This window comes from Haliotis cracherodii, unplaced genomic scaffold, assembly GCF_022045235.1.
Source record: "Haliotis cracherodii isolate W230 unplaced genomic scaffold, xgHalCrac1.p SCAF_6, whole genome shotgun sequence".
In the NCBI taxonomy this organism is placed as follows: Eukaryota; Metazoa; Mollusca; class Gastropoda; order Lepetellida; family Haliotidae; genus Haliotis; species Haliotis cracherodii.
The window spans coordinates 50440573-50454175 of NW_027266319.1; the positions used below are offsets into that span (position 1 = coordinate 50440573).

Consider the following 13603-nt stretch of genomic DNA (forward strand, 5'->3'; position numbering starts at 1 on the left):
GAGCTAGGCCAGAGGGTACCCGTGGATCGAAGGAGCGCGTGCGCAAAATACGAGTATTATCGAGTAGTAAGGACTGATATTTATCGACCGCAGAAGATAAAATCCGGACCATTACTGAGCAGTATAACCGGAGGACTGTCTAAAATCTCGAATGCTCAATCGGCTAGATATTAGAACTTTGCCCCGTTCGGAGAACTGACTGACCAAACCGAGGACGCTCGCTTGAGTGTTTGTCGAGTTGGTAAGGTTTGATGAATCGTGCTCGGCTGGCTCCAAATAGCCGCGGAGCAGATCTGCTCAATGTGCAGAGCCGCGGCGTACGCTTTTGACGCAGCCACTGCTCTAACCTAATGAGCCTTCAACCTGGTAGGGGGGTCCCTGCCTGTAAGCGTATAAGCTGTACAAATGGTTGAAACTATCCACCTCGAGATAGATTGTTTACTCGCAGGTGAGCCAACCTTCCTACCGCCGTAACAGCAAAATAGTTGGTTATCCTTACGGACACAAATATTTCTGCTGACATAGGCCTTAAGAGTCGTGCGGACATCCAAGACATGAGCATGTCTTGCAGTGGTCCCCGACGAGGAAGGCTGTGAAAGAGCAGGTAGCTCAATAGGAGCCGTTCACGTGGAAGCGTGTGCGACCCTTTGACGGTAAGAGTCCGGTAGTCGAAAACTGACTCTGTCCCGGTGATATTTATCGACCGCATGGAAGACAGTTATTTCGGGATCGGCTGACATAACACGAATGTCGCCTACCCGTCTGCCGGATGTTACCACCACAAGGAACGCCGTCTCCCAGCTCAACAGCTGAAGAGAGAGAGACGACAGATCCCGAAAGGAAGGACCGGACAGCCAATCGAGAATGATTGACAAGTCCCAAGGGGGACTGATCCGCCGGACTGGCGGTTGGATCCTGTCCACACCTGCTAAAAAGCGCTGCACTAATGGGTGTGCACCCAGAAGTGCCCCGTCGACAGTGACGTGAAAAGCTGCGATAGCTGTAGAGTACCCCCGGACTGTTGATGCGGCCAGGCCGTCATCTAGTCGCGACTGGAGAAACTCAAGCACGGATACGAGATCTGCAGAAAAAAAGATCTGCAATCCCTCTATCGACACACCAGGGCGCATAGCAGGCCTATCTATCGTACTCTCCGCGAAGCCAGTATTGTGTCTGCAACTCGTGCAGGAATACCGCTCTTCTGGAGGCGATTCCTGACAGTGGCCAAGCCACCCATTGAATCCTGTGATTCGGGTGGAGGTCCCCGTTCTTGGATAGGAGGTCCGGTCATAAAGGTAATATAACAGGAGGCTGAGCCAGAAACCTGAGTATTACTTGAAACCCACTCTGCGCCGACTAAAGAGGTGCCAGGAGCACAATTAGTCGCACAGGCTGAGTGCTTAGCTGAGACAGGACCTTGGAAATCAGAGGTACTGGGGGGAATGCCCACAGAATTCTGTCCGTCCAATCTAGCTGGAAGGCGTCCGGTGCCACCGACCTCGGGTCGTGGACTCGGGAGCAGAACGTTGGTGTCTGGTGATTCATCACAGACGCAAACAGATCCACCTGTAACGGCCTGTATAACAGGGAGAAAATTCCGAATATCCCCGGGTCGAGCCTCCACTCGTGAGGAGCGAGGATCCGGCGAGACAGAGCGTCCGTACGGACGTTGTCCACCCCCGGGAGATAAACAGGTAGCACCCTGATATCGTGAGAGTCGCACTATTGTAGGAACTGCCACGTCTTTCGTTGAAGCGACGGAGACGCCGTTCCCCCCTGCTTCCGGATGTAAGTCATCGCCGTTTGGTTGTCCATCTCTAGACGAACCACTTGGCGACGAAGCAGACCCGGGAAGCGTTGGAACACCAACCTGACCGCTCTCAGTTCTAGCACATTGATATGCAGTTTGATCTCCTGCTGGGACCATAGTCCCGAGGCAGTGTGATCATTCAGAACGCCTCCCCAGCCGGAGAGTGACGCGTCTGTTTGAACTGTGAGAGACGGAACGGGAGTGTCGAGGGGGAGCCCCCGGGACAGATTCCCGACCTCGGTCCACCACTGGAGGTGTGTAATGAGCCACTACGGAGTCTCGAGCACAGTCTCGAGATCTTCCGAGTTCGCCCAAAGTCGACAGAGTGCTTGTTGAATGGGACTCATTCTCAAGCGCCCCGCCAGACCAAATCCACTGTCGCCGCCATGTTGTCCAGTAACTGGAGCTATGTACGAGCAGTGTGACTTGCGCTTAAGGGACTTGATATCTTGTGACAGAGATACACGTCCTCTCACCGTGTTGAAATTAGCCACTAGGAAGACTAGATTCTGAGTGGGGCTCAGATCTGACTTCTTGAGATTGACCATCCACCCTAGAGTGATCAGAATATCTATCACTTGTTGTGTAGCTATCTGACTCAGGGATTGCGATAGAGCTCTTAGTAACCAGTCGTCGAGGTACGGATGGCAGAACCGACCTTTTGACCTGGCCACTAGGGCGGGAATCAACATCAGCTTGGTAAACACCCTCGGGGCCGTGAAGATCCCGAATGGTAGAACCCTGAACTGATAACACCTCCCGTCGAAAGAAAACCTCAGGTATTTCTTGAACTCGGGGTGTATTGGTATGTGGAGATAGGCGTATTTAAGTCTATTGACGTTAGCCATTCTCCTGTCTCGACAGGTGAGATCACTGTTTGGTGACTAGGAAACAAGTCGAGTAGAAGCCCTCGCTTTCCTGTCCCTCGGGACCCGGTTCGATCGCAGCTTTCATAAGTGCGTCGACCTCGGCACGGAGGAATTCCGCCTTCTCTCGGGTAGCAGGCACCGGAGTGTGCTTTATCCCGGAGAAGGGGAGGGGCGGATGATGTTTCCACCGAGGCAAATGGCCATCCCTTAAAATGGACGGGGTCCAGGGATTGTGATCTAACTGTCTCCGATTCCTTCAGGAATAGAGCCAGTCGGCCGCCTACGGGGACATCCGGCTGGAGGCAGTGGACCCCGGCTGTGGGCAGTTCGATAACTTGCGACTGTGGGTTCACCCGGGGCTCTTCGGGCGCTAATGGGAACTCATCGTTCCCAGCCCCGCGAATAAGCTGTTGGTCTCGACCAGCTGCCTTGCCCCGCCCGTGCCTCTCTTGCTCCTCCCGGCGCCCTTATACCTGAAGGAAGCGGCGGCTTCCAAGCAGGTGTGGACGTCTGACCCGTGCGTTAGCGTAGGAGGGAACAATTGGAGAGGCCCGCTTACGCGGTTTTAACGCTTGGTACCTCCAACATGGCCTTATGAGTCTTTGATGGAAGTATACAATTGAGCGGCCTCTCGGACCACCTGCTGAGCCCCAGGGAAGAGGGTGGCACCCTCTTATACGGCTAAGCAAGTAGGTCTTGGCGTGTGTAAGTCGAGTATTTAGATACCGACATCCACCGCCTGCGCATGCCCATAACAGCGCACATCATCTGCGAGGCACAGCTACGAATAGCGTCCCGCGTAAGATAACTGAACTTCCGTTAGTTGCGCGGCCAACTCCGAAGAGTCGACCGGCCCCTCTCCCGCTAACTCCCTCTGTACAGCCGACAGATACGCGGAGTGTACGGACACACGGAGCTGTTGGCATGCATTATTATATTGCTCCTCGAAGCATATGTAAGCAGCCTTCAACTCCGCACCGCACACGGGAAAAGGGGGGCAACCGCCGGCCCTGCTTGACCTTAGTGAAGTTGGGTGTCTCCGACTCTGGCATGGGCGCAGCCACCTGAGGCAGTACCTGGACAATCCTGTCCCGCACGTGCCTCTGGACCCGGCCCGATGCCGAGTCCCGGTGCCGAGGTGCCGGAGGTTCAAGGGAACCCACCTGGCACCGGGCTAGGTATCCACTAGTGGAAGCCTCGGCCTCGGTAGAGGCGTCTGGCTCCGCTAGGGAAAATTGTGCGTCGGTGGTGCACGGGCCGGCGCCCGCCACCACTACGCTTGGGAGCGACCTCGAGCCGGAGCCGAAGCTCGGTCTCGGATCGTCCCCGAGACAAAGGGAACCAACCTGGCCCCGGGCTAGGTATCCACTAGTGGAAGCCTCGGCCTCGGAAGAGGCGTCTGGCTCCGCTAGGGAAAATTGTGCGTCGGTGGTGTACGGGCCGGCGCCCGCCACCACTACGCTTGGGAGCGACCTCGAGCCGGAGCCGAAGCTCGGTCTCGGATCGTCACCGAGACAAAGGGAACCCCCCTGGCTCCGGGCTACGAATGCACTAGTGAAAGCCTCGGCCTCGGAAGAGGCGTCTGGCTCCGCTAGGGAAAATTGTGCGTCGGTAGTGCACGGGCCGGCGCCCGCCACCCCTCCGCTGGGGAGCGACCTCGAGCCGGAGCCGAAGCCCGGTCGCGGATCGTCCCCGAGATCAAGTGGCCTGCCTCGGCCGACGCCGGGCATAACACAGATCTCGAAGCCGCGTCCGGCGCCGACAACGGGGAAGGCTCAGCCCGTAGCTCCTGCCGGAGCCGAGACTTCACCTCCTCCATCATCGACGCCATCGGCGACTTAAGTAACGCAGAACAGTCTGCCAAAGACAGTGCAGGAGAGGGTGCAGTGCTTACTACGGGGACCCTCGAGCCTTCTCCCCCGGCCCCCGGAGAGGGAGCGGGGGAGACAATCTCGGCAGCTTTTTTACCCTTTTTAGATGGGGAGGGGGGGATGTCTTAGTAGATCTGATATCTACCCCCGCCTTTAATAGACCTCTTTAAAGTGGAACAAGTCAACTTGTCTCTTTTGGGGGGTAAAGGCAATGTCCTCCGCCAGACATATCAGGCAGCGTTCGTGCCTGTCTTAGAACAACCCGTACACAGTTTGAAGGTCTTTGTAAACAAGACCGTAATTTCTGAGATGGGCGGGAAGGGTATTAACGTGTATCAGTGCGATATAAAGATTGGAAAGATACGTGCATAAATTGTGAAACTAGAAGCAAAGGCGTAATGTAGAATGCGATTTGTAACGCGATACGAATAGCCAATGTCGTAGTATAATTATAACACCAAAGGGGCGTGTTACGCGCTAAGGTGTAAAACCCGTAAAAAAGGTAAGTGTAGTTTATAAATTAACACACCACCTTGGGTTTTGTAAAGGAAAAAAAAATTGTAGACCAATGCTGTATGATATAACAAAACCCCAAGCCGTTTCTTAATGGCCTTGGTGTTACATGTATCAGCCCGTGGAACTACAATATGGACGCCATTACGGCCATTTGAATTCAAAGGTACCGTGCACGTGGCGTCAATTACAACTCTATAACTTCACAATGCGAGGTATTACGCCTTTGCAATGAAAGAAATGTACCATACATACAGTTTGGTCAGCCATGGTTCTTGCCGAACGATAGATTTCTCTTATTTTGTCTTGTGTGAAAAATCAACACGTCTGTCTCTTACAGATGACATAAGGAAAGTGATTTGGGTGAGAGTTGCTCCCCCTGGCGTGAGGCGCCGTTGGTGGTGAGGCCCCGTAAGGGTGGTCGTATATCATACAAAAACGAAGTTTTTTGTGTGGTAACATTTTTTATTAAGGAAAATGGTTACAACTATGTCATGTAGATTTTCTTGAGCAAGGAAAATGCAATAAGTGCCCCAAGGAGGATTTAATCAGAAAGAGAATAACACCTCACCTTCACTGGCATAGTTTTCCTGTCTCGGATGACTCGGCCCAGCTCAATGACAGTCTGCATGCTGGAGACAGCATTCTCAATCTTTGTGTCTATCAGTGTGGCCCTGTTCAACATGACAGAAGACATGTATTCAGCACCATGCAGCAGCACAGACAGGCCTATATATGGCCGTGTGTAAACCACAATGAAGGGGTAACTTTACTTGGAGCCAAACAGGCAGTGATATGGTCTGGGTAACGGAATTTCGGCAAACTGTCTAGCAGCTATATCTATGATCAGCAAACTAATTGCTATTACAGTGCTAACTGTGTGCCAACAATCTGTAAATGTAAAAAAGTCTGTCAACAATCAGCAAATCGTCCACAGTCAGCCAATTTGTTGGCACATGTTTCACAGACTAACAATCTGCAACATTCCTCCAAAGATATGCAAAAACGCCTGCCACCAGTCAGTAACCAGTTCATTCACAATCTGTCTGCAGAGAGAGAAAATTATAAACAGTCTGCAAACAGTCTCCCTGTCTCTCAGCTTTGCCTGTCTGCCAACAGTCTGTCTTTCAGTTTGTCTGCCTGTTTGGCAACTGTCTGAGAACTGTCGGTCAACTGTCTGTCAACTGTCTGAGAACTGTCTGTCAACAGTTCTGTGTCAACCTTTCTCTGTGAACTGTCTGAGAACAATCTGTCTGTCTGCCTGCCAACTGTCTGCCAACTGACCTGGGTTGAGGCAGCATGAGGAAGTGGACACTCCGGGTGTCCTCCTTGCTGGTGGGAGACTGCGGCTGGTAGCGGCGGAGATTCTGGTACATCAGCTCAGTCAGGAACGGTGTGAACGGTGCCTGCAAGGGAGACAATCTAGCATCTGTACCAACTGTTAACAAGGTTCAACTTGTTGCAGACTACACTGGAACCCATGTTCTCCTGGGTATTTCAGATAAGAGAAAAATCAATATTGTTGCAGCTTTATCTTGTCTTACAACAAGATCAACAAACTAACAGACAGTGTCAGAGAAAAAAGTTCAACAAATATGGTTTTACACGGGTTTATTTGTTTGTTTGTTGTTTAATGCAGGACTCAGCAATATTCCAGCTATATGATGGCAGTCTGTAAATAATCAAGTCTGGACCAGACAATCCAGTGACTGACATCATGAGCAACAATCCTCGCAATTGGGATCGATGACATGTATCAATCAAGTCAGCGAACCTGACCACCCTATCCCGTTAGTTGCCCTTTACGACAAGCATAGTCGCCTTTTACAGCAAGCATGGGTTGCTGGAGACCTATTCTACCCCGGATCTTCACAGGTTTTTTACACTGGTAGAAGAATGGGTCTTACACATTGTACCCATTAGCAAACACTTCATCTGCTAGGCTTTACCATTCCAGAGAAGGCATTTAGTGTGCAACTTGCATGTGACCTGTTGAAACCTAGCCAGTCACCTTATAACTGAAGAAACTAAATTAATTAACATTTGAAACATCTGAGTCACTTACCATGACTTTAGTCATGGAAAATAGGACACTGTAGAAGGAGTCCAGGGCCTGGCGACAGTCGTCCACGCCGCCATCACCCTTCAGCCGCTTTCGGTTCATCCTCACGTACCAGTTTGTCAACTGGTCAACAAACCGGATCAGGCGTGGCGTCACCGTGTACAGGTGGTACACTGCAACATGAGGAGATACTCAGGGCTAACCAGGGGATACTTGAGACATGACGAGGAGATGCTCACGGCTAACCAGGGGATACTTGAGACATGACGAGGAGATACTCAGGGCTAACCAGGGGATACTTGAGACATGACGAGGAGATACCCAGGGCTAACCAGGGGATACTTGAGACATGATGAGGAGATACTCAGGGCTAGCCAGGGGATACTTGAGACATGACGAGGAGATACCCAGGGCTAACCAGGGGATACTTGAGACATGACGAGGAGATACGGCTAACCAGGGGATACTTGAGACATGACGAGGAGATACTCAGGGCTAACCAGGGGAAACTTGAGACATGATGAGGAGATACTCAGGGCTAACCAGGAGATACTCAGGGCTAACCAGGGGATACTTGACATGACGAGGAAATACTTGAGACAAGCATCGGGGAAATATCTATCACTGTCTGGTCTAGCTAGCATTTAATATGTATATGGATTTATATTCTCTAATGAAGAATAAAATTCAGGCTGAAAAGATTGTCCGGTGTGTGATATGCAACATAGCAATAGGATACACAATTTGCTTACTTCTAAAATGACATTCATTTGTTTCATTTATCTTAACTTGTTTCTCTGTTTTATTTTAATTCTTTTCCTCTTGCAGATTTTCTGCAGACTTGTACACACAAGGACAGAAACCATTACGTCCAAGTTAAGTTGTGAATCGCTTTCTGAAAGTTCCCCTCTGAAGGGGTTGACTCACGAGCCATCTCCTTCCTGACGAATGTGATGAGGGACTGTGTGAAGGAGAGGATCCATCGGTCCATGTAGTTCTCTGACACCTTCACCGTGTCCTCGTTGTACACGTACGTCACACCCTCCTCCTGAAACATGCAATATCAGGTCATACAAACACAGGAACATGTGACCTGACAAGAGAACCTGTAACACAAGAACATGTGACCTGACAAGAGAACCTTAACACAGGAACATGTGACCTGACAAGAGAACCTGTAACACAAGAACATGTGACCTGACAAGAGAACCTGTAACACAAGAACATGTGACCTGACAAGAGAACCTTAACACAGGAACATGTGACCTGACAAGAGAACCTTAACACAAGATCATGTGAGCCTTAACAGCACAAGAACATTTGACATGTGAACCTATATTGATTGATCTATTACACCAATATGAAGAGTGTTTAACATGTGATAACACAGTGTGACAGTTTAATGTCAAAGAAAGGACGAAAGTGACCCAGCTTCTACATGCTTGAAAACTTTTGCAAAACCAATGACCACAAGCGCAGTGGATCATAATGACCCATAATTCAGATCCATTATTTTGAAAATTATCTCAAACACGAAAACACAAGAAATATCTACATCCCATTGTATATATCAGGTTCACATATGCACAATGCCAAACGTCAACCTTTAAAAGTCAGATATTTTACTGACTCCATTGCTCGCTCAAGATCTCGACACCTCAAGCTCTATAGGAGCTCACACTGGGTGAAAACTAAGCGAACTCTTATCACGAAAATCACCAAAATGTCAAAATGAAGGCTGGGCTGGTTTTGAACCAATCACATACCAGCATTCTTAAATAATTCAGCTTCACTGCTTCACCAACTCATTCCTCTCCAACAATATACAATTTTGTTCCAGATTGTACACACTTTTGGGTGTAGATACGACAGGAAGTAAAAGAACCACAACACAGTGTGGTCATTATTAGTCTCCATTCGGAACTACCTGTTTACATTCCTTTTCACTCACCTGTACCAAGAACTTAGAATGCTGATTGGCAGGATAGAGAGTTCACCTTACATGCATTCCTATGGACGCTTTGACTGACGTTAATGGACAAGGGTATCAAATCTAGCAAAAGATCTGATTTTAAGAAAAAGTTTTCAATTGAAGAAACTACTGCCACAAGCCATACCCTCTCCAGCCGGTCTATGTTCTGCATGAGGAATCGGTAGGCATTGTACCAGGGCAGGAAGACATCCTTGAGGACATCCCTCACACCAGACTCCTTGAAGCGCAGGTTCTCGGCCCTCACAGACGGGGAGTTGATCAGGTACAGTCTGAAATAATTGCAATGCCAAGTCATGTGATTCTGTATCCATCAGTGTCAAGAACCCACTCCAATGTAGACCAGTTTGTGTGATCAGCACTAAATACCCTGCCTGATTTATCTAATGGCATTAGTAGTTTGTTACAAATAAAAAACAACTTTAATCAATAATATAATCAAGTAAAACCCTCCCATCCCAGATTCTTTCAAATCGGACTACCTTTATAATATATGACTAGGAGCAATTCTACAAAGACATCTTAGTGCTACTTCAAGTGTAATACTTCAACCCTGCTTCTTTGCACCAAGATCACCAAGAGCCCTTGTTTTAAAAATTGTTGCTTTGCCAACCACGACACGTCCATCAGTTCAACCGACCTGAGTGCATCTGCACCAAACTTCTTGACGATCTCTATGGGGTCGGGGTAGTTCTTCTTTCTCTTGCTCATCTTCTGTCCATCTCTGTGATATAGACATCATGGTTATAAAAACACAATTAAAACTGGAAATTCATGCTGGTTCGGTGGCCCCAGACAACTAAATTCCGCTATGGACAACAAAGATTCCAGTTTACTTGCCATTTGAGGTGTTGATAATTTTACAACTTACTCTGCCAGAACCAGTCCGTTGACAACCAGATTCTTGAAGGGCGGCTTCCCAAACAGCAGTGTGGACAGTACCAGCAGTGTGTAGAACCTGGGGCAGAACACTACAGTCTTCATACAGAACACTAGTATCCATACAGAACACTACAGTCTTCATACAGAACACTACAGTCTTCAAACAGAACACTACAGTCTTCAAACAGAGCACTACAGTCTTCATATAGAACACTAGTATTCATACAGAGCACAACAGTCTTCATACAGAACACTAAAGTATTCATACAGAACACTACAGTCTTCATACAGAACACTATAGTCTTCATACAGAACACTATTATCCATACAGAGCACTACAGTCTTCATACACAACACTACAGTCTTCATACAGAACACTAGTATCCATACAGAGCACAACAGTCTTCATACACAACACAACAGTCTTCATAAACAACACTACAGTCTTCATACACAACACTACAGTCTTCATACAGAACACTAGTATTCATACAGAACACAACAGTCTTCATACACAACACTACAGTCTTCATACAGAACACTAAAGTCTTCATACAGAACACTAGAGTCTTCATACAGAACACTAGTATTCTTACAGAGCATTAAAGTCTTCATGTAGAACACTTAAGTCTTCATACAGAACACTACAGTCTTCATACAGAACACTAGTCTTCATACAGAACACTACTATTTATACAGAGCACTAACGTCTTCATACAGAACACTAGTATTCATACAGAGCACGACAGTCTTCATACAGAACACTACAGTCTTCATACGCAACACTAAAGTCTTCATACAAAACACTAGTATTCATACAGAACACTAGTCTTCATACAGAACACTACAGGGAGTGAGTGAGTGAGTTGGGTTTAACGCCACTTTTAACAGTATTCCGGCTATATCGCGGGGTGTCAGCTTAATGTGGGAGGAAAGCCCAAAGTGATGCAGGTCTCAGACGTTTACCACTTCGATGAAACCCACGAGCACGGGTATGGTGCTGACAAACCTAGAAACATAATCGTGGCGAACCAGGATTCGAACCTACAATCATAGGTTTCTGGCGTGCCCAAGGGACGCAACTCTGCACAGCGAATCGCGGCGCCTTAGACGACTGGGCAACCCGTGCCCCCAGAACACTACAGTCTTCATCCAGAACACTAGTCTTCATACAGTTTACTAAAGTCTTCATACAGAACACTAGTCTTCATACTTCATTTGGGAGTTGTATTTTCAAAGAATTTATCATGGTCGAAACATACTTACAATGCTTCATTACAGGCTAAACGGGTATTGTTCTCGGTTCTAAAATCCCTTTCATCACTTAAACCTATTCCACTTTTTTAAAATATTCGATACTAAAATTGCTCCAATTATGTTATATGGGGCTGAAATGTGGAGTTTTGAAAACTGCAAAGAAATAGAAAGTATCCATGTAATTGCTTGTAAACGTCTGCCAGGTGTTAAAACGTCTACTCCCAATCATGTTGTGCGAGGAGAGTGTGGAAGATACCCACTGTACATTTCTACTTATAAACGCTGTATAAAATATTGGTGTAAACTTATGTCCCTCCAAAATTCACGATATCCTAAAAAAAATTATGATATGTTATTTCAGCTAGCCACACATGGTAAAACTAATTGGGCTACAAAAGTCAAAACTCTTTTATACAGCCTTGGATTTGGATATATATGGGAGAACCAATATGTTATTTGCCCCGAATCATTTATTTCCGAATGTGAAGATCGGTTAAAATTTGCTTACGAACAGGACTGGCATTGGTCTTTAGCAAATAGTTCTAAAATGTTCCATTATACACTTTTCAAAAATTCATTGAGTCTAGAGTTGTAATTGTCTGCTATCACTATCAACAAATTTCGTGTTGCACTAGCCCAGTTTCGCTGTAGCTCCCACACTCTCCACATTGAGACTGGTAGATACGTTAATACTCCACGAGAGCAGAGATTGTGCAATAGTTGCAACCAAAGATATGTCGAGAATGAATATCATTTTTTATTAATTTGTAATGCTTATGATGAACTTCGTCTTCAGTATTTACCACAGAAGTATTTTGTACATCCTACTCTTGCTAAATTCAATATGCTTATGGCGGTAAACAATGAAACTGTAATTAGAAATGTTGCAACTTTTATATACCATGCTATGAATGTTAGACTCCAAACACTAAGCCTATAAATGTTAATGATGGACCAAATATTGTACCATGGGCCGCAGGCCTACACATGTACATGAATAAAGAATTGAACTAGTCTTCATACAGAACACTAAAGTCTTCATACAGAACATTACAGTCTTCATACAGAACACTAGTCTTCATACAGAACCCTACAGTCCTCATACAGAACACTAACGTCTTCATACAGAAAACTAAAGTCTTCATACAGAACACTTAAGTCTTCATACAGATAAATAGAAAACATAGGAGACATAGGTCTCCTTTCGAACCTGAATGGTTCATACAGAACTTGAGCCACCAAAGCAAAGGCCTTTTAAACATGTTTAAGAGCTTTTCAAAGCAATTATCACACTTTACAAGCGCAAGGGCTTTTCAAGACATTCAAGTTTAACAATTTTTTAAGCTAGACTGCCAAATTCAAGGGCTGTTCATAGCCAGACTGCCAAATTCAAGGTCTTTACAAAGCCAGATTGCCAAGTTCAAGGTCTTTTCAAAGTCAGATTGCCAAGTTCAAGGCCTATGAAAGGGTATTAGATTTCTGATCATGGTGCAATATCTAACCTACCATCCACGGGTCTGGTCCACTCCCTCTGCGATGAAGTCAGCAGGGAAGCTCTCTTCAAACTCCTTCTTGTGTTCGAATGGGAAGTGAGCCTGTGCATAGGGCATGCTGCCACTCTCAAACCAGCAGTCAAACACCTCACTGACACGGCGCAACACTCCCTTACCCATCTTGGAGGGAATGGTCACCTTATCAACACTGAAATAATAATAATAATAATAATAATAATAATAATAATAATAATAATAATAATAATAATAATAATAAAAAAAATAAAAAAATGCGCCTGGGCCACCCGTGGCCCCTAATAATAATAATAATGTATTAAGATCAGGTAATCAGCTTCTTTGGGCTATAACTCACTTTTCTCTGTGAAGATCCTTCAGTTCCACACCCGAGAGTTCCTTCAGTTCTTCAATAGATCCTACACACACAATCTGGAACAATGTCACAATGTGCTATATAATGATGATTAATGACAAGTGTGCTTCACACAAGAAAACATTTTGTCTTTGTCAGCGCTGTAATATATTCGAAAGAAAACTCCATCACATTTCGCTGAATAAAACATGGTAGAACAAGACTTAAGTCAAATATTGGTTATAACACTTATTATCACTGTTCCCATGATAAAACTCTGCCAATTGAGTGAATGTTGTTGAATGCCGCAGTCAGAAATATTAACAAGTGCAAAAGTGAGCGTGGCTCACTAATACCCCCGACCCACCTAGTGTGTCAGTAGTTACAAATTAAATACCTAGGATAGGGTCAGGCAGGGTTCCCCCTAGACTCCAATATCTGAGAGTCACATTGACTCAGCCAATGAATTTTTGGGAGTCAAAAATA

General features: G+C 46.5%; 1 protein-coding gene across 1 annotated transcript in view; it reads right to left on the reverse strand.

The window, feature by feature from the left end:
* The window catches only part of LOC139445154 (isoleucine--tRNA ligase, cytoplasmic-like), a 45492-nt gene that overhangs the window by 13462 nt on the left and 18427 nt on the right, over window positions 1-13603 (reverse strand). The window contains exons 15-23 of the mRNA XM_071226259.1: window positions 13121-13194; window positions 12761-12955; window positions 9987-10073; window positions 9756-9839; window positions 9243-9387; window positions 8053-8173; window positions 7129-7298; window positions 6348-6469; window positions 5635-5737 (exon numbers count right to left, since the gene is read on the reverse strand). Coding sequence (XP_071082360.1) covers window positions 5635-5737; window positions 6348-6469; window positions 7129-7298; window positions 8053-8173; window positions 9243-9387; window positions 9756-9839; window positions 9987-10073; window positions 12761-12955; window positions 13121-13194 — 1101 coding nt within the window. The remainder of the gene's footprint in view (window positions 1-5634; window positions 5738-6347; window positions 6470-7128; window positions 7299-8052; window positions 8174-9242; window positions 9388-9755; window positions 9840-9986; window positions 10074-12760; window positions 12956-13120; window positions 13195-13603) is intronic.